General features: G+C 31.2%; 2 protein-coding genes across 3 annotated transcripts; both read right to left on the reverse strand.

The window, feature by feature from the left end:
* Positions 1-13: 13 nt before the first annotated feature.
* Positions 14-2,265, reverse strand: LOC149398542 (endoribonuclease L-PSP family protein). Its single transcript, XM_089615195.1, has 6 exons — positions 1,987-2,265; positions 1,205-1,326; positions 1,054-1,098; positions 793-866; positions 607-656; positions 14-289 (listed from the first exon to the last, which is right to left on the reverse strand). Exons 1-6 carry the CDS (start codon positions 2,177-2,179, stop codon positions 195-197), a joined length of 579 nt encoding a protein of 192 aa, XP_089471321.1. The 5' UTR covers positions 2,180-2,265; the 3' UTR covers positions 14-194.
* A 4,736-nt stretch (positions 2,266-7,001) lies between these two features.
* Positions 7,002-9,714, reverse strand: LOC149398543 (RING/U-box superfamily protein). 2 transcript variants are annotated; one of them, XM_089615709.1, is made up of 5 exons: positions 9,430-9,714; positions 8,613-8,767; positions 8,059-8,142; positions 7,780-7,947; positions 7,002-7,173 (listed from the first exon to the last, which is right to left on the reverse strand). In XM_089615709.1, the coding sequence occupies exons 1-5, from the start codon at positions 9,599-9,601 to the stop codon at positions 7,024-7,026; spliced, it is 729 nt and encodes a 242-aa protein (XP_089471835.1). In that variant the 5' UTR covers positions 9,602-9,714; the 3' UTR covers positions 7,002-7,023. The 2 variants fall into 2 exon arrangements, with proteins under 2 accessions (XP_089471835.1, XP_089471834.1); XM_089615708.1 differs by having other exon boundaries at positions 7,780-7,962.
* Between the last annotated feature and the right edge of the window lie 3,500 nt (positions 9,715-13,214).

Here is a 13,214-nt window from a genome sequence, read left to right on the forward strand (position 1 = left end):
ATAAACCATGAAGTATGATAAGAGTTGCCACATTCAGATTTGATTCTAAAGTCAACAATGTTTTGTTCACATGAAAAAATATGAAGAAAGCTAAGCTAAAAGCTAAACACATATTTCTTCTTCTTGGACATAATAATGGGTTGCCGAGATTATTCAACTCAAAACAGTCAAACCAAATTACGAGAAACTAAACACTACAGAGTTGCGATGCACTCGATTTCGATTTTGGCATCCAATGGTAGCTTCGCTACCTGATATGTCGAACGAGCCGGGGCAGGTGAAGGAAAATCTGCATTTTTTTTATAAAGAAATAAAAAAAAAAAAAAAAAAAAAAAAAAAAAAAAAAAAAACACTTCAGTCTATGATTGTCATAAAGAAAAATGAAATCGATCACTCTCTTTTGCGTCATAGTTTCTTACTCTAGTGATTAGTGATGTTTGACTGTTTGACAAACTCATAATTTTTGTCAAATAGTATGATCCTTCATTCAAGGGATTGTGATTGAAAAATGAATTGAGATTCTCACTCAGCAATATTTCTGAAAATGAAGAACTAACACAAACTAAACAGAGCAGAACAGAACACTATAATTTTGCTAGAACTCACATTTTGCATATATATCATTCACTTTCTTGAAGTCCTTCAAGTCAGCCAACCTGAAGCAAATAAACAAAATATATATAAGCAAGAATGAAAACACGTTCTTTTCTTTTTCTAGTAAATGAAACCGTGTTCTTTAGCGCTAAATTCCAGAAGAAAATATAATGATCCCGAGTAAAACCATGTTCGTACATAATCGTCGTTTTGACCACAGATGAGTAGTTGGCACCGCCAGCTTTCAGAATCTCTCCCATGTTCTTGAGAACCTGCAAGTAATTCACCGTCCAAAATCAGTCAGAACTATCTATTGCCTATATACAATGATGCAAACCCCAAAAGAATGGACTTTGCATAAATTCCTTATAACGCTTCGTTACGTAACGAAAGGTTCTATTTCTTCTGTCCTATGGTTCGTAAAATGAATTCGATAATACACAAGTTCACTCGCTGTACCTGCTCAGTTTGATCTTCAACATCGTCCGATACAAACTTCCCAGTCTAAATTTAAGTCAAAACGAAAAATATTAACTTTCATACAATGCAGTCTTTATAATCAGTAAGAAAAAAAGTAAAGTAAGATAAAATTGATTAAAAGTAAGAATACCTCAGGAATAAGACCAAGAACACCAGAAAGATAAAGAACGTTGTTGACTTTAATAGCCTGAGAATATGGTCCCAATGCAGCCGGAGCTTTCTCTGTCTTCACAGCCTCTTTAATAGCTCCTTCTATTCAGTACACAAAATTACCCCCAAAAATTTAGTTCATTCGTCTTGAAACTAAACCCTAAATAATCTGACAACGGAAATAAAGAACTGCAAACAAATTGCAGGTTTATTCATATTTCATATCCCTGAGCAATTATTCGTTAATTATTGTAACAAATGGAACAAAACTACGAGATGACAGGTTTATTCATATTTCATATCACTGAGCAATTATTCGTTAATCATATCAGTGCAAATCAATAGCCAAAACCTAAATCATATAAAAACCATTGCAAGCAACGAAAAACAAAGACCTTCAAACAGATTACAGGTTTATCTATGTCAGCAAGCCATTTTTCGATAATTATTCATACAAACGGAACAAAATGCAAAGAACTCAGATGATTACAAAGTGTTGAGCCTTTAAAATGAAGATGAAAAATGAAATTCAAGCATATCATCAGTGTAGATAAATAACCGAAACCTCGATCATCTGAAAACCATCGCAAGCAAGGAAAATTAATAAAACTCAAGCATATGATAGGTTTGTTCATGTCAGTGAACCAAGTGGATGGGAAACAAAAAAAAAAAAAAAAACTCGCAGAAAATTACGAAACACTGAACCGTCGAAATAACGATGAAAACGAGAGAGAGAGAGTGATATAGAGAGAGGTTTCATACGAGATTCCGTAGAAATGCTGCGACAAGCGAAAGGCAAAGAGCGTTTGTTGTTCGATCGCCAGAGGCTCGAGCCGGCGACGGAAGCGCAGCCGATTCCTGCGGCGGCCAACGGCGACTTCCTTCGCAGAGCTCCGGTGATCTCCGCCGCCGCGTACGACGGCGCGTTGAGTGTCCTCGCTGCGCACCACGCCATTCTCTCTCTCTCTGAACTTAAACTGAGCGACTCGTCTGTGCTCTTTGGTCTAATTTCTGTGTTGTCCTATTTCTAAATTGTTTATTTCCAGTTTTATCCTTTGTTGTCTGGGTTTTGGTTTTTGGATTTGCTGAGCTGAGATTGGAAAGGCTGTGGATGAGCCCCGTTAAACAGCCACTTTTAATGGGCTTATGCTTAACTTTGTCCAATCAAAACAAGTGGGGAAAATTTCATAAGTATGATATTTAAGGATAGTAATTCTGTGAATATCAAACATTTCACACATATCTCACTTTTACAGAATTTCAGATGATTATATCCTTGATTCAATGCTTAGCTTAGCGCTACCATGTCAGGTCTCAGGTTTTATGAATCCCCACTCCATTGAAATTTCTAGCTCCGCCATTGACTGTAGTTATTCACTGAAGATTTTTCAAAAGAGATAACTCGTACTGATGAATAAATCGTTATCGCATAAGTAAACCGCAAAAAGAGATGTAAACTAAAGAGTTTTCCATGACAAAAAACAGAAAAGAATTTTCATATATTATATATATATATATATATATATATATATATATATATATATATATATAGGGCTGGTAAAATTTAAAACTTAGGCCTTCACAAAATTAACAAAAAAATATATATCAACTATCATTCTCAATAAATATTATAATGGGCAAACAACAATTATAATAGGGCAAACAACAATTATAATGGGCCTGTTTTCATTTTACGCACAGTGGGCAAACAACAATTATAATGAGATTTTTTGTATGTAAAATGGGGCAAAAATTCGAGGCCCATTTAAATAGAACTTTGATTTATTTTTCTTCCAAATTTCAGAGACCTTAAGCGGCTGCTTACTTCGCTTCACTGTCGGGCCGGGCCTGTGTATATATATATATATATATATATATATATATATATATATAGGAATAACATATAATATATTATACATTAAATATGATTAATTAAAGATATTTCATTTATTACTAATAAAAACACACATCAATAATTAAATGTAAAATTTTTATAAAAGACTATTTACTAAAACTAAAAAGTATTACAAAAATAAAATTTATCAAATTTATTTTAATTCATAAATGATCATTATTAAAATATAATGCAAAAAAAAAAATTGATTAACTAATGTAATCATTATCACATGAGAGTTACAGAATACCACAAACAACAGTAGATGTCAATGGTACGAGCAAGTCCGAATACTTGTGTTGTGATAGTGGGGCTCACATAGTATCATGATCAACCCACAATTGGCCTACTATTTGGGATGTGGAATTCCCTTTCATGTGTCGCGGAGCACATGTTAGATTATACTGCCAATATTTCAAAGAAGATTATACCATTAGAGGATCCCATATACAAGTAATTAAAACTTTAAGTCGCCAAAAGACTAGAATGCTGGGGTCTGAGGCTGACTTCTTAACGTTCGGAATGTCATAACCGACGAATGTGTGGCGACCTGAGAACGAGCGTCAAGTGATAGGTAGATTTCTCGCGAGCGTATTGCATTGATTCATGTTACCAATAGAACTGCTATGTATTATCATGTTGATTGCTTTCTCTATTTGCATGGTTTGCAAGTCACATGGATGTCGAACATCTAGTCGTTTTCAACACTAGATGGACTCCCACTTGCTAAGTCTCGCGACTCATAGATTATGATCCATGGTAATGCAAATAAGAGAAATACCGTCTTTCAGTAGATTGGAAATCTGGAGAGAGCCGGTAGCGTGTTCCTCGACCTTATGAGCGTAGTAAGAGTTTAGTAAACCAAGACAAGCGTCTTTTAATTAAGTTTGAAATAATTCTTGTCTTAAACCTTATTTTCTATTTTAATCATATCCTTTAAATTATATACAGAATATATCCTAGACGCAAGAGCGTCGTTATACTTTGGTCACTATAAGACCTAATCGTGTATGTCATATAGAGAAAAAAAAAGTTTTCGTAGTTTTATGAACTACATTTATCATGTTGTAGCTATCGTATAAATATTATCTTTCAAAGTGTCTTAGGTTGAGAATGAGCTTCATGGTCGTGGCTCTCGGGCGAGCTGCCGCTCGCGGATCGTGACAGTGAGAGACTCAATCATTCATTTCTGATTCTACAGAAGATGTGATTCTTCAATCCACTTATAGTAAAAAAACTTTGTAAGTATTAACAAGTACTTTATCAGAAAGTCCGTCAACATCATCAACAAAAATATTAATATCAACACGATTAGAAGAGCTGGCAATAATATTGGAATCATTAGTGATATTACTAGAGGCTGTAAAGGTAAAAAAAATTGCTTATTTGATCATATTCACCATCACATCCAACTCATCATCAGAGAAAGTTGTAGTGTAGCCTTTTTTCTGCTTCCTTTTGAAGTTTGGACATTCTTCCTGAATGTATTCAAACCCTTCACATCCATGACAATGAATCTCTTTAGATTTGTTGAGATTGTTGATGTTTGATCTATCACTATCACATTCATGCCGCTGAAGATTTCCATCATTTTGATAATTTTGGCGTGGCTTATTGTCTTTGACAATATGAGAGACATTTTTCCTGAATCCCCCTATCAAGCCTCCTCATGATCCTTGTCAAAATTCTTGGAAAGCATAGCACTAGAATCAGTGACATCATTGTCAATTTCATAATGTACTTACTCCCTCTGATTAGTAATGGAGTTTTTGAAAGCTACACCCTTTTATTTTTCTTGTCAGGTTTGGGAAGAGACAATTCATAAGTCATGAGAGACCCAATCAACTCATCGACTACACTTCCTCAATGGCAGTAGTCTTCATTCCAAATCTTTCAGGAGAGATCTCATAATTCTCAGAACAAGTTTCTCATCACTCATATGAACTTTAGGAGAAAAAGACTTATTAGCGACATCTCGGATGAGAACATTGAAATCATAGATGGTCTTTTCTTCAAGTATATTCATGGCCTCAAATTTGGTAGTGAGAAGCTTGAGTCTTTGACTACGCACTTTGGAGGTGCCTTCATGAGCAACTTCAAGGATCTCACAAGCCTCCTTGGCGCTCTTACATATATTGATGAGCCTGCAAATATTCTTATCCATTGTTAATAACATTGAATGCTGAGTTACCAAGGGCAACTTCATCTTTTGCAGCATTCCAATCCTTCTCGGGATTGATGGATACAACCACACCTTTATCATCTTTGACAGTGAGAGCAAACCAGCCATTGGTAACAACTTTCCAAGTATTGTTGTCAACAGACTTAAGAAAGACATATTAGAATAATTTAAAGACTACTAATGTCATTAAATAAATGTGTTGCGTCATTATTAATTAAGTCAAAATTGATGTGGTCTAATTTAGAATAAAGTTCGTGACTTAATGACATATTTGTCAAGTGCTATTATGTGGCTACCATAAGTGCTAATCTAATTTGACATGAGAGGTCAAAATAGAAATAAACAATAATTATTAGTAACTGTCTGACATTTAATAACAGGGTAGGTCCCTGATTGCAATATGTTCTTTTTTTTGTATCCCCATCAACAAGAATACTCCAGACGCTCAGGAAAACTGCAATTGGAAGACCACCATTGTTTTGTATTCTTGGATTCAGGTACGCTTCCGCTATTTAGATCTTGTTTCTTTTGAATTGAATTAGGATTAATTTATGGATTCAAATCCTAACAAGGCACGCATGCGAGCTTAGCAGTAGGTATAATTCGTCCTGTCAAACACCGGTGGACGATTAACATATCCTCATTTCCTGTCATTAATCCTCACAAACATAAACGATCAACAACACACAGATCACACCCTAAGATTTGGGTACCCGCTTTGATACAAATTAAAATTCTGTTTGGTCAGAAATAAGATGGCGCACATAATGTAGAGTTAGTGTATGTGACAATATGTTCCGATGCAATAGACGGAAAATATAAATTCATTGCGTAAAGTAAATGACACAAATAGTGATAACCCGGTTCAGTGCAACGTCACATACTCTAGAGAGCAGTTCTCCCAATGGAAAAGAAATTCACTATATGAAAAGTAGTCATTAGAATAACAATGGACTTGTATGAACGATCCCCGCTTCAAGGCCATTTTTCTATTACTACCCGTGAATTTCAACTCAAATTCTTCCTGAATTTGAGCTCCCCTCAATTTCTCTCAAACACTCCCCAAGTGTTTGGTAAGCTTCGATGTCAGCGCTCCTTAATCTTCAATCACAAAATCACAAACCCAAAAGAAACTCTAACGCTTAATAAGACGATGAATAGAGTACAAAGTATTACACCACCACCACCACATAATTAGTTTCCTAATCTGCCGATCTTGCACGATTAAGAACTTTAATTGTGTGAATGAATGCGTCAAAGACTACTTAAGGCATATGCTCTCTTTTATACTGGTCATACATCTCTGGAAGTTGAAATAAAGTTTCTTTACCACGCGGAGAAAATATATGTAGAAAATCTTCCGTTAACAATTTCGCCAAATAGGAAACTTGCCGATATTACAGTTCTGCGCACAACTACCAAAATATCTCAATATATCTTGAAACATGTTGCAAAACATATTGTCGAATAAATTTTGTAGTAAAAAAATAAATCAACAATATACGTAGCAATATATATGTATTTTGTGATTTTGATAAACACGTGAAAAGTTTTTTCTCACCAAAATTAAAAATACAAGGTGTAATCTTTGCAGTTATTGCGAACTACAGAAAATATACGTATAAAGTGTTGTGATTTTCTCTACGTGTATATATATATATATATATATATATATATATATATATTTGTCACGAGAAGAAATAAAATAAGATATATAATTAATTCACATATCATATTCATATCTGTCGCTATATACATTGACCCTACAAATTGGGCAAGACTCTTGGCGGCTCAGCCATTGGTCTATGCAGCCTAAGTGAAAGATATGTCCACACTTTGGAACTCTTCTTACTCTCTCTCCACCTTTCAATTCCTACATATACAAACAAAACACACACAAATTCATAATTAATTATTTGGACTAATTAACGAGAAACATAGATCTTACGAAGAAGTCAAAAAACATATGTTCAAAACTTAATTAGGGGGTCCCAATTTTAATCCATGGAATTCGCCAGAATCAGCTCACACATTCTCTTTCTTTCTAGAGTACTATTATTAATAAAGCAACAGTTTAACAGTAAATATCATAAATTTTGGCATCTACTAATTAATACACTAGAAATAATAAACATGCATGGCATGGGAACTATATGTGTGTATATATATATATATATATATATATATATATATACATACATATGTACAACATGCAATCAAATTGAGACAGTAGAAAATCTCGAGTATATACAGAGACAGTAAATTTATTATGGAATTTATTGTTAATTAAATTGATTTATGGGGGTAGGTATTTTATTTACAATTGTTAATTTTTTTTTAATTATTATTAAAAGCATATACAGAGACAGTAGAAAATCTTGAGTATTTTGTTAAACGTACAATTTTAACTATTTTTATAAGAAATTGAAAATTTAGTGATAATTAATTAGTTTCAAAAAATCTATTGTGTATGGGTTACCTGCAAGCAAATTGAGCAGTCATATGAGTGAATAATATTGTTAAAACAATATCGGTGATATTCTTGTGAAGGAATAAGCTTTTGGATGCAGATTTGGGACAGCCCTTTAGTTGAGGTAGTGTCATAAATGTCTGAATTCTCTCGATAAGTACTTTCCATACCGCTAATCTGCTCAATAAAACACTGTCAACAGTTAAAAAAAAATTAAGTATATAGCGTTTTTATTAAATGAAAAAATATATAGAAAAGCTAGTCTATTTTATATTCTTAAATACTTACTTGCCATTGATAGGCTTTTAGCATCGCACGGCTTACATATTCCATGAAGAGCTTGCCATTTAATAAGCTACGTAAAAAAGCTGCCTGCAATAATGATTAATAATAATTAAAAAAACGAAAGTCACATACTTGATTTTAACAAGGAAATACAGTTACTTTAGTGACTTAAAAGTTAAAACTCAATTTAATACAAATAAATCAGCAATAACGTTATTTAAATGATAGTAGCTTATTTTTCCAATATAAGTAAGAGTCATATGCAGTTTTCAATTTAATAATTTTATTTTTATTACAATAACAATATATTTTTAATAACCTTCTCAACATTTTAATTTGGATCTTGTTTAAAATTAATAATCACTATATTATTTTTTGAATATTGATAAGTATGTTGGTAACCGGTATCTCACTAATATTCAATCGGTGAATTAAAACTGGTATCAAAATAATTACGAAGTTCCGGTAGATAATCACTATCTCAATAAAATAAGAATATTGATATCAATGTTTTAATCTCGATTTATATTCTATATTTGTTTATAATAATATTGTACCTTGGAAAATGGCTCGCCATCAATATTAGAAGAATCAAGTAATTGAATGCCTGCAACAGCACCAACTATGGCTCCGACTATAGCTCCTTTTAAAAATCCAGTCTCTGTCGTTTGCCCTTTTATGGCTCCATGAATTGTTCCAATTATAGACCCTCCTATAATTATTTATACATTAATAATTAATTAAACTAGGTTTCTTTTTATTCTTCTCATACATATAATATGCATATACATATATATATATATATATATATACATGGGAAATAAAATTATGTTACGTTACGTTAAATGATGGAAGAAGTGTGTTTGTTCTTCATGTTATTTGTTTTTACACTAAATTAAGTATAGAGTAAAATTGATTAAACCTTTTAAATTATTTTGTTTTCTCTATCTTTTTCTTTCTTCATTATGGATCTTAGTAATTAGAGCCAATGTATTGACTGAGTCTTGTCTTTTAGCCAAAAAGTGTAAAAGAACCACCCACCGCACTGAAAGAAGAAATATAAAATAAAATAAAAGAAGCTTTGTAAAGAAGAAAACGTTGCAATAACTTGAGAACAAAGCCATATCATATGCATGACATCTTTGGTTTAGTATGATTTATGAAAGGTGACTGGTTTTTGTCTTTTGTTTTAAGAATAGAATAATAATAATAAAATGTTCATCTTTTCAAAGAACAACCTAACCTCTACTAAAAAAAAGGCAAAAATGGCTAATAAATTAAAAATAATTCATCGTCATGTCATGTAATAGCTAAAAAAAACCATGAGAGAGAGAGAGAGTGAAAAATATACATCATGAAATAGAACGTACGTACCTAATGCAAGAATGCAAGTTGTGGCAGCGAAAACAATCTTGTTCAAGAGCTTAACTACAAAAGGTTTAGCCTTAAAACCACTTATAGTCTCACCCAAAACACAGACAAGTAATTCCTCACAAAACCACCTCTTCATCATCAACACTGGATAACCGCTCATGAAACTTGGCATTTTTTTATTTATGAGAGAGAGAGAGAGTGAGAGAGTGAGAGAGAGAGAGAGAGTATAAACGTTCACTAGCTAGAGCTTTATTTCCCCTTGGGAATGAGTGAACAAAACATACAAATAAGAAGGCATTTAAAGGGAACGAAAAGAGAGAGAGAGAGAGAGAGAGAGAGAGAGAGAGAGAATTGTACATTTAATGAGGCAAGAGCCGAGGCTCACCAAACCCCTATAATATATCAGAATACATGATATCATGGCTTATAAATAAGGCAATGTCACATCATCTACCACAAAAAAATAATGATATATATTGCAAAATATAGTAGCTTCTTGATTATTACCCTTCACAAGGACATTATTTTTTTTCCCCTTTTGTTTCTTTTGCATGGATTAATGAGGAAGAACTGGCTTTCGGTTACACAGGATAATGATATTATAAATAATGCTAAAGTATTATAATTGTCATAACGTTACATGATATCATATAATCATCATATATGATTCATATCCACCCACATATACATTTTATTATCTGATTATATTAGGATAAAAAATTAAAAAAATATATGCATGTTACGGAAGAACTATATTAAATATTATATTTATAAGGTCAATTAGAAAAATAGTCAACTTAAATGTTTGATATTGCTAAATAGTCAACGTTTGGTAAATCTTAGGTAAATAACCATTTTCATTTATTTACAGACGTAAATCTTAGGTAAATAGCCTCATTCATATATTAGACCATGTTATTATTTACGGTTATTTATGTAAGATTTACCAAATGTTGAGTATTTAGCAATATTAAACGTTTAAGTTGATTATTTTCCAAATTTTCTTATATTTATATCTATCTGTACGTATTATATACGGGTAAATGAGCCAAATGTCACTGTACTTACAGTCATCCAACGTGTCCATTTAATTAGGGATTTTTTTTTTTTTACAATTGCTTGATAGTTTTTTTCCTGTTGACAATCCAACTGCTTGATTAACTCAGCTTATTATTATTTACGTTTGTAACTAAACATATGTGTATACATTGATATAATAGTTATAAAATCATACACACTACTACAAAACAAGGATTCTACAACGCTTAAAAACAGTTGTGGAATGATTCTACACTTGTCAAGCGTTGTAGAGAATAATTCTACAACGCTTGTCAAGCGTTGTAGAATAAATAAGTTGGTACTCGAATTTATGTTAGATCGAGACACGTGGATTTCTGTCTAAATGTATCGTTAAAATGAGTAACGTCGGTACTAGAAATGCAGTTTAATGATTATTCTCGTAAAAAAAAAGTTTGAGTACCAAACTAAGTCCAGAGAAAGAGTTTGATGATTTATGCCGCCAATTCCTCATTAACCATATATTGGAATCTTAAAAAAAAAAAAGAAAAACCGTTTTATTGAGATTCAAGGATTTAATATCTAGACCCTACGTGATTATATATAGGCAGCTTGATAACCTAATAATATTGGCTGCTTGGAAAAATTCCACTTGGCTTATCAAAGGTCATTAGCCATCGTCTATAATGTCACTGATGTTTTTTTTGACTCACCAGAGACTTGGAATAATTCTTTCTTTCATATATATATAATAATAATGATAATCATAATAATATAAATATATAAAGTATATCTAAACTATTTATTTTTCGTTTTCTTTCGCTCGACCAATATCTAATAAAGTAGCAAAATTTTACACCAAACATAAAATTAAGCATTTCATTATATTACACACATATAACTCTATCTCTCTTAAATAATAAATCGTCGACAAGATTAATTCATAAGATTATTACTATGGTAACCACTCTTATCCTCCTATCCTTCTATGACTAGAGAGATGAGTCACACAAACGCAAAAAAAAAAAAAAAAAATGAATCGTCAATTTTTTTTTTTTTTTTTTTTCTGTGCTTAAATAATTACAACTAGTTTTAGGTATAAATCTCCGGCTTAGTGTGATAGCAAGTTAGAATTACGAGGTCTATATATATACAATGTAATTACGTCTTTCACAATTTATGTACGACTAGGGACGAAGCCAGAAATTCAGGTTAATGGGACTAACATGCGAAAAAAAAGTTGAGAGAGACTAATTTGTAAATATTTGGGGTTAATTTTTTAAAAAAAAATTTAAAAACAGTGAAAAGTGCAAAAAAAAATTTGGAAGGGGGGACTATAACACCCCTTGAGCACTATGTGGCTTCGTGCCTGTACGACTCAATATTTTATTTACAATGTCAAATATATGAAAAGAAGAACATGGAGAATGCAAAGAATATAGATAACATCTAGAATATGGTGATGAAAATGAAATAACACAAACCACATACAATATTATAATAAAAATTAGGTAACTAATCAACTAAAACGTTTGGAATTGTTATATAGTTAACGTTTCGTAAATCTTAAGTAAATATCCACAAACATGACGTGACATTCCTGGTTTGCTTTTTTATTGAAATAAAATGGTGAGGTATTTACGTCAATTTATGCGTGTAAATACATGGATGTGAGTATTTATCTAAAATTTACGAAACGTTGACTATATTGCAATGTGAAATTGTAAATATGACTATATACCTAATGAACCCATATTATAAATAAATTAATCACATAAAAAAAAGTGACAAACATAAAAATAAAATAAAATGACATATCAAACCTTTCATCAACACTACAAATATATATATATATATATATATATATATATATAAAGCAAAACCCAGATTTTACTATTCATGCTACAGTAACTCCATATTTTTTTCTTAAAATTTCCATAAATACCTATTTAAGTTTTAAAATTACATAAGTAACCATATAACAAAATTCCAAAAAACAACTTTAAAAAACGAAAAATTCCAGAAACAACTCCAAAAAACGAAAATTCCATAAATGACTCTAAAAATGAAAATTCTCTAATCTAATTTTAAAACGATAACAATTATTATTACAACTTACAATTTCTAATTTTTTTTATATATGAGTTATTATTTAATTAAAATGGTTTAAATATATATTAAAAAGTGGTAAAAAAATGCTAATTTTTACGTATGACAAATGACAACCAACAATTGCAAACCGTTCACATTATTATCTAAATTAAAATTTATCAAACCGTTCACAACAATTGCAAACCGTTCACAATAAGCACGAACAATATAAACAATTAATCTGAATACGATGATAGATTAAAAAAAATCAAAGAATATTTAAAAAAAATCAATTACTAATTTACACAGTGTCAAAACGAGAGAGAACAGCTAATTAATCAAAATCAAGTAATTTGTTTTACATTCCTCAATTCTTCAAATTAGTTTTCTTAAACTAATTAACCTTATATTTAGGATAAGTTGTTGATTTCAAAAGTGATTTATGGATTTGTACATGAAGCGGAAAGATTAATATCATAAATGTATCAATATACTCAATGTGTTAGAAATTAATAAATGCACTATAATTTATTGGTACTCAATTTTGTTTGAAAACTTAAAACTTGATTAAATTTATTGCTTAGAAACTTAAAATTTTATTTTAAATCTTAAAATAGTAAATTCATTAATCAATTAGTTTTAAGTAACTATGACCAATTTTTAGTTGTTATTACATA

Source organism: Urtica dioica, chromosome 5, assembly GCF_054948205.1.
Source record: "Urtica dioica subsp. dioica isolate 48M chromosome 5, U.dioica_male_clone48M_v1_H2, whole genome shotgun sequence".
Lineage (NCBI taxonomy): Eukaryota > Viridiplantae > Streptophyta > Magnoliopsida > Rosales > Urticaceae > Urtica > Urtica dioica.